The sequence below is a fragment of the Aythya ferina genome, assembly GCF_964211825.1.
Source record: "Aythya ferina genome assembly, chromosome: 3".
Classification (NCBI taxonomy): Eukaryota; Metazoa; Chordata; class Aves; order Anseriformes; family Anatidae; genus Aythya; species Aythya ferina.
Genome location: NC_140298.1, coordinates 119065080 through 119081711, shown reverse-complemented (window position 1 = coordinate 119081711; position 16632 = coordinate 119065080). Strand labels below are relative to the sequence as shown.

At 51.5% G+C, this 16632-nt stretch overlaps 1 protein-coding gene across 1 annotated transcript; it reads left to right on the top strand.

The window, feature by feature from the left end:
- Positions 1 to 3124: 3124 nt before the first annotated feature.
- On the top strand, positions 3125 to 6921 carry LOC311434421 (uncharacterized protein). Its single transcript, XM_084514586.1, has 3 exons — positions 3125 to 4086; positions 4213 to 4267; positions 5046 to 6921. The coding sequence occupies exon 3, from the start codon at positions 5221 to 5223 to the stop codon at positions 6142 to 6144; it is 924 nt and encodes a 307-aa protein (XP_084370712.1). The 5' UTR covers positions 3125 to 4086; positions 4213 to 4267; positions 5046 to 5220; the 3' UTR covers positions 6145 to 6921.
- The last annotated feature ends 9711 nt before the right edge of the window (positions 6922 to 16632 follow it).

Sequence of the window (16632 nt, the reverse complement as noted above, 5' to 3'; positions counted from 1 at the left end):
AATGAGCCCTTGACCGGCTGCAGAGAGCTGCAATGGAGCCACTGCCACAGGTGATATTCGTGGGCCTAGGTCATGGTGGCTTGGTGAAGTGTCTCCAGCACTTGTGGGGACGGATTAAGAGCAGAGTGTGGAGAAGCACTCGAAGAACAACCGTCCAGCTTTGGAAAGAAAGAAATTTGGGATGTGGTGGCCCCATGGCAAGGGACCAGCAGACGTCACTTGAGATGACTGCGCTCTCCCACACCATGTCCATCATGGTGTAGGAAAAGGCAGCAAGAAAAGACACAGCAACAACCTATTCGTGTGGTGGGGAGTTTTATTTGAGAAGCCCTTGACACAAGTTGTCCTGACTTGCTCCCTCTCCTTTCTCTCAGGTTTCATGGTGAACGTATTTAAGAAAAGAGAAATGCACCAGACAGGCACTCAGGAGTGAGAGAAAAAGTGGGGAATGGCAAAGGCTGAAGACAGGGGAGGAGGTGGCTTAGGACCGGGGGGGACGCTGGCCAGAGTGATCCCCTGAGCACCCTGTCTGCACTCTGGGCACTGCCCAGTGCCGAGGGAAAGCCCCGGGTCAGGCAGAAGAGAGCTCAGCCCCAGAGGAGGAGCAGCCATGGCAGCACCCACAGCAGAGCCCCCTTCCAGCTGCAGCCATGCTGGCTCTCCTCCCCTCAGCCAGGACAAGATGGCCACCAAGGCACCCATAAAATGCCTGCCTGGGTGGCTCCTCTACCCCACAAAGTGGCTGTGGGAGCTGGCCTCGTTTTTGCCCAAATGGCCGCCAGGGGCGGTGCTCTCAGACCCCCTGATGAGGGCTTGGTCTGGCCCAGTTTGGGGCTGGAGCTGCGGAGGAGGTGGTGGAGGCAGCAGGACCAGAGGCCCTGGGTTAGTGAGGGGAAGGGCTGCAGGGGGCAGGGGCCCGTTGGCAGGAGCTGAAGAGAGGGGAGAAGAGAGGGGCTGGCATGGCCTGGCCTGGCCCCAGAGGGGCAGCAGCTGGCATGGCCTGGTGACAGAGGGGCAGGAAGAGGGATTGAGCCTGCAGAAGGGACATCTGAAGAGACCGAGCTGGAAGGAGCAGCAGGGACACACTCCACAGTCGCTAGCTCTGTGGCTGTGCGTGGAGCAGGACAGGGGGACTCTCTCCACGCCCCAGTCCCCATGCGGCCTCTGCCCCCATGGGCACAGCCACCTGCCCCAGATGCCTTTGCCGGGTTGCAGAGAGCTGGGAAGGAGCCACTGCTGCGGGTGGCATCCAGGGACCTAGGTCAGGGTGGCTTGGTGCAGTGTCTTCTCTAGTAAAGCTTCTAGCACTTCACAGTTTTGCAAGGTGGTTTTTACCTTGGTTAGGGGTGAGTGAATTAGGAATAGCTATTTTAAATCTCTCTTTTATAATTGAACTAGAAAGTAACACTCTGGATGCAAGAAAAGGGAGATAAGTTAGCAGAAATAGTATTGCTGAATTGAATGGCATTTCTTTTATTACTAAGCTCACAATTGTGAGAAACTAAGTTGTGTTTTTGTAGGAGAGAACTAATTTCCTGTATTCGAAGGTAGTTTTGTAGTCATAATAAGGAGAAATGTTAAGTACGTGTGTGGACAGTAGAAGGCCAAAATAAGGTGGATGCTTGAGAAAAACGGGATGAGCAGTATGGTAACAGTAAAACAAAGTTTACAGGTTCTCAAAACATCAGGAAGGGGAAAAAAAAAAGGGGGGGGGGAGAAATTAAAGGGTTGAAAAGAAAGAAAAATTGGACATATGTGGCATAGAGGAGCACTGAGTAGCTTGTGAACCTGTAGTACTCAGCAATGAGGAAATGGGAGGTGATCAGGCATCGGATAATAGGGAATAAAAGGTTACGGTTTGTTTACTGTAATGCACTCTTGATAGGCAGGATGCCCACCATTGGAATTGTGAGTAAAATAGATTGACAGAAGATCCTTCCTGAAGAAAATTATTTGAGATTTTTCTTAGACAAGGAGGAGCTTGCACTGTAATTAATGCTAGTTGCTGGATCTGTGTAGATGAAATGGGCCGAATTTCACTGATCTCAAAAATATTTGGGGAAAAAACAAACAAACAAAAAACACCACACACACAAAGAAAACCAAGATCCTACATAGAATGGCTCAAGATGTCACTTCCCAGGGATGTAGAAACATCTGGGAGAAAGTAACATCGTGGTTACCTGGGTGGAATTGGCTCAATAACTTGGTATTATAATAATAATGGCATTGTATATCTGTCATCCCCCGTGACATCCGAATAAAAATATTGTGCCTGAATGTTGGAAAAACTCCAGAGTGGGGTATGTGAAGAGGTGCAAAAATAACAATAAGAGTAAGAAAAGAGGGAATTGTGAGAAAGAAAGTTGTGTTTTTGCAAAAGAAGGTGTTTTTGCAGTGGAAAATTCCACTAACCTTGCATATTCAAAAGTGGTTGTGCAGCACAGCAGTGGGGAGTGTGTTAAGCAGGTAAGGGGAAAGCCCCCCTGTCCCAAAATAAGGAGGGTAGCTAAGAAAAACAGGATGAGCAGTATGAAATCAGGAAAAACAAAAATCACGGGCCCTCTACTCATGAAAGAAGAAGGAGGGGGAAAAAAAAAAGGAAATTTAACAGTTGGTCAAATAAAATTGTACATGCATGGTATAGAAGGGCATTGAGTACGTTGTGAACCCACAGTACTCAGCCAATGAGGAAATGGGAGAAATCAGGGCTCCAGGTGGGGTCTCACGAGAGCAGAGCAGAGGGGGCAATCCCCTCCTTCGCCCTGCTGGCTACGCTGCTTTTGGTGCATCCTGAAAGAGTTGCCAGCTCTGTTCAGCTCCTTTGTCCCTAAGGACACTGCTCCAGGATCTTGATCACTAGGTCTTTAAATAGCTGGAATTTCGATCTTTGGAAGTTAAGACCCCAGCTCCAGTGCCACAAGCACAGTGGCTGCCATGATGGCCCCTAGGGACCCTCCCTCACACTCTGGGCTGTGTCCTGGGGTGTGCTGCCCCACAAACCCTCAGTGGAGGTCTTGGGGCCACTTCCTCAACGGCTTCATAGCTTTCTGCACCACCCTGGGTGTATATGTCCAGGTTTTAGGTTCAGCGAGGCTTAGGCTTGTCAATGCTGCCCTGACAAAGGTCCCTGCTTGGGGACAGCAAGTGCAGCTCCACCCAGGGGTGCCATGGCAACCACTATGTGGTCAAAGTGATGTCATCATTGCATCACAAACGTGGCCCTATATAAGTGCGGTTTGGGGGCTTGGCTGTCACTTTGCCTGCGCGTCAGCGAGGAATAAGCTGATCGAGCAGCTGACGAAGGCCAAGTGTGTTGAGGTGGCCACAGTCAGCGTCAGCTGAGTGTGGTAGCGGAGCTGTGCGGAGAAGCACGGTGGTGGGTAGGAGCAGGGTGCTCGCTGGGTTTTTCAGGTGCCTAAAGCCCAGACCCCAGGCATCCTTTTGGCTGGGAGTGTTGGGGCTGCTCTCCCAGGGCCACTGCTATGAGCTGGGTGCTGTGTTTTAGGTTACATCTGTGAGCAAGGACCCGGAGTGAGAGCAGTGTTTGGGTTTCAGGCTCAGGATGAAAACTGTGTTCAAGCTGAAAATATGGAGGCTGGAGGTGCTGCTGGCCTTCTGGGGCCTGAGCACTGTGGGCCTCTATCTCCTTGGGGTGCCATGCACCCCTTACTTGCTGGCCCTACCAGTTCTGGCCAGCCTCACAGCTAGGATACGGAACAACAAGGCCAAGGTAGGAGCCAGGTTTGGTATCACCCCAAACTCTCCCCAGGCACAGCAGGGATGAGCAGAGAGCTGGGCCCAGGCCTGGGGCACTCTGCAGAGGGTCTATTCAGGAGGCAGTAGTGAAGGGAGGCCATTGCTCAGGCAGCAAGGGCCCTTCTCCACAGCCTCAAAGTCACCTCCACCCAGCACTGGGCTGGGCCCTGTCCCTGTGACCCCATTACCCTTCCCAGGTCCCTGCCTCCTGAGCAGGGGCCATCCTGGCCACGAGGGGACACTCCCCACTGAGCCAGGCTTGCTTTCTGGTATAGAGCTCTTCTGGGAAGAAAGTGAGCTGGAAGAGCAAGAGGAAGGCACAGAAAGGTGAGCAGCCCCATCCCAGAGCTGTGCCAGGCTCTGCAGCGGCCTCTGGCCATGAGATGCCATTGCCGCCTGGGTCCCCACAGTGGAAGCCCTGGCTCATTCTCAGTCATATTTCTACCCCAACAGTTTTGTCAAGATCCTGGCATGATGTGGAGGTACCTGTAAACAATCTGCTAGCAGGGTAAGCGGAGCTCGCTCCTGTATGGAGCATTCCCCTCTGGGAGCTCCTGGATGGGGAGCCCCACACCTACATCCCCCTGCCTGAGCAGCTGCCCCTTAGCAGTAGAGCAGGCGCTCTCTGCTGACATCCACAGAATCTATCACAGAAAATCTTGAGTTGGAATGGACCCACAAGCATTATCAAGTCCAACACCTGGCCCCACACATGCCCCTTCCCCCAATCAAACCGTATTTCTGCAAGCATTGTCTGAACGCTTCTTGAACTCTGGCAGGTTTGGGCCCATGGCCACTTTCCTGGGGAGCCTGTTTCAATGCCAAGCCACCCTCTTGGTGAAGAACCCTCTCGTAATAGCGAACCTGAATCTATCTCCCCTGATGCAGCTTCATGATTTTCCCATGGGGCCTACCACTGCTCACCAGACAGAAAACATCAGTGCCTGCCCCTCCGCTGCCTGCCATGAGGAAGCTGAAGGCCAGAACGAGATCTCCCCTCAGTCCGCTGAGTACCACTGTAGCCCTTCCCACACAGCGCACTGGCTGGCCCCATTCCTAGCACCCCTCTCTGTCCCCAGCCCCAGGACCAGGACGGCCCTTTCCTCATAGGGCAGGAAGAGGCCCAGCCCCAAGCTGTGCACAGAGCTTGCCCCATGTCCCCAAGAGTTTACGTCTCCCAGAGCATCCCAGAGCTGGCAGGGCTGTCTGCAGGATGCTGGGAGATCACCCGGTTGTTCTGTAAGGAGAAGCCTAACGGATGGTGTTGGCTCTTTCCTGTCCAACAGCTCCCCCCACAACCAGCTGAAACCACAAAGAAAAGGACAAAGTGAAAGCAACATCCAAAGCGCAGCAACACACAATGTGTCTGCAACGCATTTGCCATGGGAGACATCAGATGGCCATCGAAGAAGAACTTTAGGGGCCACAAGATCAGAATTCAACAGGATCCAGCCCTCCATCATGAACACACAAGAGATCTCCAGATCCCTGACGGCGTCCCTGGACACCACAGAAATCTGCCAGGAGCTGCTGAGCGAACTGAACAAAATTGATGAGGGTGATACTCAAGAGTTGCACAGAGCATTGAATAAGGTATTCCCCGTCTGCCTGAAGTGCCGTCGGTGCCTCACGAGCAGCTGTCCACACCACAGCAAGAGTGCAGCAGCAACCCATGCCATGCCCATTCTGACCATCTTCATCCACTCCCTGGACATCCTGGTGTACGAGGAAGAGGTGAAAATTAAGGTGGAGCTAGGCTTTGAACTGGCTGTCGGTGGGAAGATGGTACATGAATGGAAACAAATGGTAGAGCTACCCAAAAATGCGGGTAATGAAGAATGCTCTGAGGATTCCTCTGAGGATTCCTCTGAGGAATGCTGCGAGGAATGCTGTGCGGAATGCTGTGAGGAATGCTCTGAGCCTCTCCCTAGGGACGCACAAGAGGGATTGAGCCTGCAGAAGAGACCAAGCAGGAAGGAGGGAAGGGATCCTAAAGTAAATCAGCGTGAGACACACTCCACAGTCACTAGCACTGTGGCTGTGCGTGGAGCAGGACAGGGGAACTCTCTCCACGCCTCAGATCCCATGTGGCCTCTGCCCCCATGGGCACAGCCACCTGTCCCGGATGCCCTTGACCGGCTGCAGAGAGCTGGGTTGGAGCCACTGCCACAGGTGATATTCGTGGGCCTAGGTCACCGTGGCTTGGTGAAGTGTCTCCGGCACTTGTGGGGGCGGATTAAGAGCAGAGTGTGGAGAAGCACTCGAAGAACAACCATCCAGCTTGGGAAAGAAAGAAATTTGGTATGTGCTGGCCCCATGACAGGGGACCAGCAGACGTCACCTGAGATGACTGCGCTCTCCCACACCATGTCAATCATGGTGTAGGGAGAGGCAGCAATAAAAGATAAAAGAACGTTTTGGTTAGGCTGGGAGTTTTATTTGAGAAACCCTTTTAATGCTGGTGCTCCCTGCACCATAGTTGTGATGGGGAAGAGCTCATTGATCTCAAACTGCACATATACATAATGCACACCAGATACAACATGAGAATCCTGTAACCGAATGGCCTGTCCCAAATGGCAAGTGGCAGTACTGGCTATGTGGCCATAAAGCCAGGAAGGTGTTGACCCTAGGGTGGAAGGGAGCTTGCACCCTGGGGGCAATAATTTCACATGTAACTATTATTGAAAACCCACAAAGCCAAAGCCCCTTGAGACCACATGCAGAATTGAGAGGACTCCAGAGAAACTTCTAGGAAAAAGAAACAGGGCATTTCACAGTTTTGCAAGGTGGTTTTTACCTTGGTTAGGGGTGAATGAATTGGTAAAAGGTATTGTAAATATCTCACCTATAATTGAAGAACTAGAAAAGAACATGCTGGATGAAGACCAGGCACTACAAAAGGAGGTAACAAGTTTGTAATAATAGTACTCCGGAATCAAATGATATTAGATTTACTAATAACCTCACAAGGAGAAGCATGTGCTGTAGTTAATGCTAGTTGCTGTATACATGTACATCAAACGGGACGAATTTGACTGATCTCAAAAATATTTGGAAAAAAAAAACACAGCAAGATCCTACATAGAGTGGCTCAAGATGACACTTCCTGGGGATGTAAAAACATTTGGGAGAAACTAACTTTGTGGTTACCTGAATGGAATTGGCTCAAATAACTACTTGTTGGTATAATAATAATAATAATAATAATAATAATGATAATGGCATTGTATATCTGTCATTGCATATAATAGTAATAATGTATTTGTACATTGTATATGATAATATAATAATAATATTGTATATAATAATAATGGCATTGTATATCTGTCACCCCCCGTGACATCTGAACAAATATACTGTGCCTTAATGTTGGAAAAACTCCAGAGTGGGGTATGTGAAGAGGTGCAAAAATAACAATAGGAGTAAGAAAAGAGGGAATTGTGAGAAAGAAAGTTGTGTTTTTGCAAAAGAAGGTGTTTTTGCAGTGGAAAATCCCACTAACCTTGCATATTCAAAAGTGGTTGTGCAGCACAGCAGTGGGGAGTGTGTTAAGCAGGTAAGGGGAAAGTCCCCCTGTACCAAAATAAGGAGGATAGCTAAGAAAAACAGGATGAGCAGTATGAAATCAGGAAAAACAAAAATCACGGGCCCTCTACTCATAAAAGAAGAAGGGGGGGGGGGGGGAAGGAAAAATTAACAGTTGGTCAAATAAAATTGTACATGCATGGTATAGAAGGGCATTGAGTACGTTGTGAACCCACAGTACTCAGCCAATGAGGAAATGGGAGAAATCAGGGCTCCAGGTGGGGTCTCACGAGAGCAGAGCAGAGGGGGCAATCCCCTCCTACACCCTGCTGGCTACGCTGCTTGTGGTGCATCCTGAAAGAGTTGCCAGCTCTGTTCAGCTCCTTTGTCCCTAAGGACACTGCTCCAGGATTTTGATCACTAGGTCTTTAAATAGCTGGAATTTCGATCTTTGGAAGTTAAGACCCCTGACTTTGCTCTTCACCAGGCCCATATTCCTTGAGATCACCAGTTCAACCAGGGCTTGGTCACTACAGCCCAGACACCCTCCAATCTTTATCTCCTTAATGAGTTTGTCTGCGTTGGTGAACGTCAGGTCCAGTAACACTTCTCTGGTTGGTTTGTCTAGTACCTGGACGTTATCCTCAATGCACTCCAGGAATTTACGCCTGTGAGCAAGGAGCCGGAGTGAGAACAGCGTGTGAGCTTCAGGCTTCAGGATAAGAACCGTGTTCAAGATGAACACATGGAGGCTGGAGGTGCTACTGACCTTTTGGGACCTGAGTACTTTGGGCCTTTATCTCCTTGGGATGCCATGTACCCCTTACTTTCTGGCCCTACCAGTTCTGACCAGCCTCGTGGCCAGGATACACAACACCAAGGCCAAGGTAGGAGCCAGATTTGGTATCACCCCGAACTCTCCCTGGGCACAGCAGGGATGAGCCGAGAGCTGGGCCCATGCCTGGGGCACTCTGCAGAGGGTCTATTCAGGAGGCAGTAGTGAAGGGAGGCCATTGCTCAGGCAGCAAGCGCCCTTCTCCACAGCCTCAAAGTAACCTCCACCCAGCACTGGGCTGGGCCCTGTCCCTGTGACCCCATTACCCTTACCAGGTCCCTGCCTCCTGAGCAGGGGCCATCCTGGCCACGAGGGGACACTCCCCACTGAGCCAGGCTTGCTTTCTGGTATAGGGCTCTTCTGGGAAGAAAGTGTAGTGGGTTTACATGGCAAGGTTTTGGTAGCAGGGAGCCATAGGGGTGGTTTCTGTGAGAAAGATCTAGAAGCTGCCCCATGTTTGGGAAGGGCCCCATTGTTTTCCAGAGCTGAGCCAATAAGCAATGTTGTTTTGCGCCTCTGTGAGAGCATATTTAAGACAGGGAAAAAAACGCTGTGCCACACAGCAGCCGGGAGTGTGAAGGGAGTAAGAAACAGCCTTGCAGGTGCCAAGGTCAGTGTAGAAGGAGGGGGAGAGGTGCTCCAGGCGCCGGAGCAGAAGTCCCCTGCGGCCTGTGGTGAGGACCATGGTGAAGCAGGATGTCCCCCTGCAGCCCATGGAGTACCATGGTGGAGCAGGGTTCCACGCTGCAGCCCGTGGAGGAGACCACGGTGGAGCAGGTGGCCCTGCACCGACGGAGGCTGCCGCCTGTGGAAGACCCCTGCCGGAGCAGATTCCGGGCCGGACCTGTAGCCCGTGGAGAGGAGCCCATGCAGGAACAGGTGGCCTGGCAGGAGCTGCTGCCCGTAGGGGAGCCAGGTTGGAGCAGTTTGCTCCTGAGGGATGGACCCCGTGGTACGGACCCATATCTGGAGCAGTTCTGGAAGAGCTGCTGCCTGTGAGAAGCCCACAGAGGATCAGTTCAGGAAGGACGGCATCCTGTGGGAGGGACCCCGCGTGGAGCAGGGACAGAGAGTGACCGAGAAGGAGCGGCAGAGAAGAAGCTCTGTAGACTGACCATAACCCCCATTCCCCCATTCCCCTGCGCCGCTCGGGGGGAGGAGGTGGAAGAGGGTAGATGGGGGGGGAAGGTGCTTTTGGTTCCTTTCCTTTGTTTCTCAATTCTCTAGCTTGTTAGTAACGAGCAATAAATCTTACTATCTATCTTCTTATGCTGAGTCTGTTTTGCCCATTACAATAATTATTGTGTGATTTTCTCATCCTTATCTCAATCCTTGAGTCCTTTTCACATACTTTCTCCCCCTTCCTTTTGAGGAGGGGGAGTGAGAGAGCTGCTGTGGTGGAGCTTGGCTGCCCACTCGAGCAGAACCACGACAACAATTGGTCAAATAAAATTGTACATATTCGGTATAGAAGGGCATCAAGTAGATTGTGAACCTGCAGTACTCAGTCATTGAGGAAACGGGAGAAATCAGGTGTCGGGTAATAGGGAAAATAAGGTTAGGATAAACTTTTACTGTGCGCTCCTGCTTGCAGGATGCCTGCCATTGCAATTGCGAATAAGATAGCTTCACAGAAGATCCCCTCTGGGAAAATTATTGATATTTTTCTCACAGGACCCTTTTGCCCACTGAGGCAGGGACCGGCACCCTTGGGGGAGCTCAGCACCCTGCTGCAGCAGTGGGAAGGGGAGCAAGAGCTGGGGCTGCATTGCGGGAGGCTCCCCAAATGCTCTTTGAGGGACATTGAGAAACGGAGCCCTAGGCTGTGCAAAGGACCACACCTGCCCTGCTGTGCCCTTTCTGGGGCGCTGGCAGAGGCAGAGAAGCGTCCAGCAGCACAAGCCTCTTCCCAGGGCCACCAACCCAGCACGGGTGCTGGCTGGACACCCCTGGGGCTCACAGCCAGCTCAGACAGACAGGCCGGAGGAAAGGGCTGATAGGAGCCTCAAGAAGTTCCTTAAGAAGCGCAGGGTCCTGCCCCTGGGGTGGAGCAAGCCCAGCACCAGCACCTGCTGGGGGCAGCCGGCTGGAAGCAGCCTGGCAGAGAAGGGCCTGGGGTCCTGGTGGGCACCGAGCTGAACAGGAGCCAGCAAAGGGCCCTGGCCACAAAGAGGGCTGCTGCTCTGTTGGGCTGCACTGGGCAAAGTGCTGCCAGCAGGGCAAGGGAGGACAGGTATTGAGGAGCGAGGGAAAAAGTGGGGAATGGCAAAGGCCACCAGGGCAGCCATGGCACCTCACAAAATGGCTGCCAGGGTGGCCATTCCTCACCACAGAATGGCCCCCGGGCAGCCCTCATTGTCACGAAATGGCTGCCGGGGGTGCTCCTCGCAGCTCTTGGCCAGACTGCCCAAGAAGAAGGGCCGGGCACAGTTGGGGGCTGGAGATGGTGGAGGAGGAGGTGGCAGAAGCAGGGATGGAGGCCCTGGGTGAGTGAGGCCAGGTGGGGAAGCACCAAGAGTATGAAACTCCGGCAAAGCACAGCTCTCCAAGAGAAACTGATTGTTGCTGGCACTGCTCCCTGCCTCCTTCACTCCTGCTCAGGGCAAAGCTTTTTCCCTGCAAGAGCTGCAGAAATACCAGTGCAGAGTGGCAGCTCCTTTGCTGATGTATACAGGTCCTGCTTACAAACGTGGGAGCCAAAAGCTCTTGCTCGTTTCTGAGAGCATGTGGAAAAGGGCACAAGAGGTGAGAGGTGGTGTAGTGTGCCCTCATGGGATGTGCCTGATGATGCCTGGAGGAGCAACGAGTTCTCTGACTTAGCTCCACTGCTGGAGGGTACCAAGCTCTCTGGTGTCCCCATCTGACCCCACTTTCTCTCCTCATCCCCCTTTTCTGGAGGCTAAATAACCCCAGTTCCCACAACAGATCCTGGCAGGAATTTTTTTTTCAAATTCACCAGGATCTGGCCCTCCATCCCAAAGATGTAAAGATCTCCAGATCCCCGATGGAGTCCCTGGGTACCACAAAAATCTGCCTGGACATGCTGGGAAAAATGAACAAAACTACTGAGACTGATGCTCAAGATTTGCACAGAGCACTGAATAAGGTGTCCCCTGTCTGCTAGTGAAACATGCTGTGAGGAATGCGGTGATCCTCTGCTTGGGGACACACACAAGAGGGATTTTTCTGTAAAAAGCAGACTTTGACCTGCTGTTGGACAGTATTCAGAAGTTTTTTGTTTACCTTTGCCTTGTTTCCTGCCAACGAGTTGTTCCTTCTTTCCTAACGAGATGTTCATTCTTCCCTCATCCGTTGGCCTTGAGCGATACCTTCTTTTTACATCTGCTTCTCAGAAGGTTCTCATCTACATCCCTATAGTTAGGATATTTTTAAGCTCCCATCCACATCCCCGATAATTAGGCTATTTTACCATATGTGTAGCTAAAGATTAATTTGGATAAGTTTTAGCATCTTCCCCATCTCAGTCCCTGCTGCCCTGACAAAGGTCCCTGCTTGGGGACACCAAGTGCAGCTCTGCCCATGGCTACCATGGCAACCACTGCGTGTCAAAGTGATGTCACCATTGCACCACAAACGTGGCCCTATATAAGTGGGGTTTGGGGGCTTGGCTGTCACTTTGCCTGCGCGTCAGCGAGGAATAAGCTGATGGAGCAGCTGACGAAGGCCAAGTGTGTTGAGGTGGCCACAGTCAGCGTCAGCTGAGTGCGGTAGCGGAGCTGTGCGGAGGAGCACGGTGGTGGGTAGGAGCAGGGTGCTCGCTGGGTTTTTCGGCTGCCTAAAGCCCAGAGCCCAGGCATCCTTTTGGCTGGGAGGGTTGGGGCTGCTCTCCCGGGGCCACTGCTAAGAGCTGGGTGCTGTGTTTTAGGTTACACCTGTGAGCAAGGAGCCGGAGTGAGAGCAGTGTTTGGGCTTCAGGCTCAGGATGAAAACCGTGTTCAAGCTGAAGATATGGAGGCTGGAGGTGCTGCTGGCCTTTTGGGGCCTGAGCATGTTGGGCCTCTATCTCCTTGGGGTGCCATGCACCCCTTACTTTCTGGCCCTACCAGTTCTGACCAGCCTCATAGCTAGGATACGCAACACCAAAGTGTGTGAAGAGGTGCAAAAATGACAATAGGAGTAAGAAAAGAAAAGGGGATATTGTGAGAAAGAAAGTTGTGTTTCTGCAATAGGAGGTGTTTTTGCAGTGGGAAATTCCACTAACTTTGTATATTCAAAAGTTATTGTGCAGCACAGCAGTGGGGAGTGTGTTAAGCAGGTAAGGGGAAAGTCCCCCTGTCCCAAAATAAGGAAGATAGCTAAGAAAAGCGGGATGAGCAGTATGAAATCAGGAAAAACAAAGATCAGCGTCCCTCTAGTCACAAGAGAAGAAGGAAAAAAAAAAAGAAGAAGAAAAAAAAAAAAAAAGAAAAAAAAAAGGACAAGGAAAAATTAGCAATTGTTCAAATAAATTTTTACACGTATCGTATAGAATCGCATTGAGTACGTTGTGAACCTGTAGTACTCAGCCAGTGAGGAAACGGGAGAAATGAGGTCTCCAGGTGGGGGTCTCACAAGAGCAGAGCAGATGGGGACAATCCCCTCCTTCACCCTGCTGGCTACGCTGCTTGTGGTGCATCCTGAAAGAGTTGCCAGCTCTGTTCAGCTCTTTTGTCCCTAAGGACAGTGCTCCAGGATTTTGATCACTGCATCTTTAAACAGATGGAATTTTGATCTTTGGAAGTTAAGACCCCTGACTTTGCTCTTCACCAAGTCCATATTCCTTGAGATCACCAATTCAACCAGGGCTTGGTCACTGCAGCCCAGACACCCTCCAATCTTTATCTCCTTAATGAGTTTGTCTGCGTTGGTGAACGTCAGGTCCAGTAACACTTCTCTGGTTGGTTTGTCTAGTACCTGGACCAGGAAGTTATCCTCAATGCACTCCAGGAATCTCCTGGATTGCTTACAGCCTGCTGTGTAGTTTTCCCAGCAGACATCTGGGAGGTTGAAGTCCCCCATCAGGATGAGAGCGTGTGAGCAAGACACCTCTTGTAGTTCAAGCAAGAAGGCCCCATCAGCAGGCTCCCCCTGATCAAACGGCCTAGAGTAGACTCTGACCAGAAGGTGTCCTTTATTGCTCAGGTCCATATCTTTTAGCCACAAGCTCTCAACCTGTCCATGGCTGTTTCTCAGGGGCATCTCTTTGCAATCAGTCCTTTCCCAAACAAAGAGGGCAACACCTCCGCCCACCCTTCCCTGCTTACCTCTTCTGGAAGACTTGTGGCCATTTTTTTGTTTATCATTGCCTTGTTTCCTGCCAACAAGTTGTACATTCCTTCCTAACGAGATGTTCATTCTTCCCTCATCCGTTGGCCTTGAGCGATACCTTCTTTTTACATCTGCTTCTCAGAAGGTTCTCATCTACATCCCTATAGTTAGGATATTTTTAAGTTCCCATCCACATCCCCGATAATTAGGATACTTTACCATATGTGTAGCTAAAGACTAATTTGGATAAGTTTTAGCATCTTCCCCATCTCAGTCCCTGCTGCCCTGACAAAGGACCCTGCTTGGGGACACCAAGTGCAGCTCTGCCCAGGGCTACCATGGCAACCACTGCGTGTCAAAGTGATGTCACCATTGCACCACAAACGTGGCCCTATATAAGTGGGGTTTGGGGGCTTGGCTGTCACTTTGCCTGTGCGTCAGCGAGGAATAAGCTGATGGAGCAGCTGACGAAGGCCAAGTGTGTTGAGGTGGCCACAGTCAGCGTCAGCTGAGTGCGGTAGCGGAGCTGTGCGGAGGAGCACGGTGGTGGGTAGGAGCAGGGTGCTCGCTGGGTTTTTCGGCTGCCTAAAGCCCAGAGCCCAGGCATCCTTTTGGCTGGGAGGGTTGGGGCTGCTCTCCCGGGGCCACTGCTAAGAGCTGGGTGCTGTGTTTTAGGTTACACCTGTGAGCAAAGAGCCGGAGTGAGAGCAGTGTTTGGGCTTCAGGCTCAGGATGAAAACCGTGTTCAAGCTGAAGATATGGAGGCTGGAGGTGCTGCTGGCCTTTTGGGGCCTGAGCATTTTGGGCCTCTATCTCCTTGGGGTGCCATGCACCCCTTACTTTCTGGCCCTACCAGTTCTGACCAGCCTCATAGCTAGGATACGCAACACCAAAGTGTGTGAAGTGGTGCAAAAATGACAATAGGAGTAAGAAAAGAAAAGGGGATATTGTGAGAAAGAAAGTTGTGTTTCTGCAATAGGAAGTGTTTTTGCAATTGAAAATTCAACTAACTTTGTATATTCAAAAGTGATTGTGCAGCATAGCAGTGGGGAGTATGTTAAGCAGGTAAGGGGAAAGTGGAAAGTCCCCCTGTCCCAAAATAAGGAACATAGCTAAGAAAAACAGGATGAGCAGTATGAAATCAGGAAAAACAAAGATCAGCGTCTCTCTAGTCACAAGAGGAGAAGAAGGGAGAAAAAAAAAAAAAAAAAAAAAAAGGAAAAAAGGAGAAAGACAAATTAACGATTGGTCAAATAAAATTGTACATATTCGGTATAGAACTGCATCGAGTAGATTGTGAACCTGCAGTACTCAGTCATTGAGGAAACGGGAGAAATCAGGTGTCGGGTAATAGGGAAAATAAGGTTAGGATAAACTTTTACTGTGCGCTCCTGCTTGCAGGACGCCTGCCATTGCAATTGCGAATAAGATAGCTTCACAGAAGATCCCCTCTGGGAATATTATTGATATTTTTCTCACAGGACCCTTTTGCCCACTGAGGCAGGGACCGGCACCCTCGGGGGAGCTCAGCACCCTGCTGCAGCAGTGGGAAGGGGAGCAAGAGCTGGGGCTGCATTGCGGGAGGCTCCCCAAATGCTCTTTGAGGGACATTGAGAAACGGAGCCCTAGGCTGTGCAAAGGGCCACACCTGCCCTGCTGTGCCCTTTCTGGGGCGCTGGCAGAGGCAGGGAAGCGTCCAGCAGCACAAGCCTCTTCCCAGGGCCACCAACCCAGCACGGTGCTGGCTGGACACCCCTGGGGCTCACAGCCAGCTCAGACAGACAGGCCGGACGAAAGGGCTGATAGGAGCCTCAAGAAGTTCCTTAAGAAGCGCAGGGTCCTGCCCCTGGGGTGGAGCAAGCCCAGCACCACCACCTGCTGGGGGCAGCCGGCTGGAAGCAGCCTGGCAGAGAAGGGCCTGGGGTCCTGGTGGGCACCGAGCTGAACAGGAGCCAGCAAAGGGCCCTGGCCACAAAGAGGGCTGCTGCTCTGTTGGGCTGCACTGGGCAAAGTGCTGCCAGCAGGGCAGGGGAAGACAGGTATTGAGGAGCGAGGGAAAAAGTGGGGAATGGCAAAGGCCACCAGGGCAGCCATGGCACCTCACAAAATGGCTGCCAGGGTGGCCATTCCTCACCACAGAATGGCCCCCGGGCAGCCCTCATTGTCACCAAATGGCTGCCGGGGGTGCTCCTCTCAGCTCTTGGCCAGACTGCCCAAGAAGAAGGGCCGGGCACAGTTGGGGGCTGGAGCTTGTGTAGGAGGGGGTGGCAGAAGCAGGGATGGAGGCCCTGGGTGAGTGAGGCCAGGTGGGGAAGCACCAAGAGTATGAAACTCCGGCAAAGCACAGCTCTCCAAGAGAAACTGATTGTTGCTGGCACTGCTCCCTGCCTCCCTTCAGTCCTGCTCAGGGCAAAGCTTCTTCCCTGCAAGAGCTGCAGAAATACCAGGGCAGAGTGGCAGCTCCTTTGCTGATGTATACAGGTCCTGCTTACAAACCTGGGAGCCAAAAGCTCTTGCTCGTTTCTGAGAGCATGTGGAAAAGGGCACAAGGGGTGAGAGGTGGTGTAGTGTGCCCTCATGGGATGTGCCTGATGATGCCTGGAGGAGCAACGAGTTCTCTGACTTAGCTCCACTGCTGGAGGGTACCAAGCTCTCTGGTGTCCCCATCTGGCCCCACTTTCTCTCCTCATCCCCCTTTTCTGGAGGCTAAATAACCCCAGTTCCCACAACAGATCCTGGCAGGAATTTTTTTTTCAAATTCACCAGGATCTGGCCCTCCATCCCAAAGATGTAAAGATCTCCAGATCCCTGATGGAGTCCCTGGGTACCACAAAAATCTGCCTGGACATGCTGGGAAAAATGAACAAAACTACTGAGACTGATGCTCAAGATTTGCACAGAGCACTGAATAAGGTGTCCCCTGTCTGCTAGTGAAACATGCTGTGAGGAATGCGGTGATCATCTGCTTGGGGACACACACAAGAGGGATTTTTCTGTAAAAAGCAGACTTTGACCTGCTGTTGGACAGTATTCAGAAGTTTTTTGTTTACCTTTGCCTTGTTTCCTGCCAACGAGTTGTTCCTTCTTTCCTAACGAGATGTTCATTCTTCCCTCATCCGTTGGCCTTGAGCAATACCTTCTTTTTACATCTGCTTCTCAGAAGGTTCTCATCTACATCCCTATAGTTAGGATATTTTTAAGCTCCCATCCACATCCCCGATAATTAGGCTATTTTACCATAT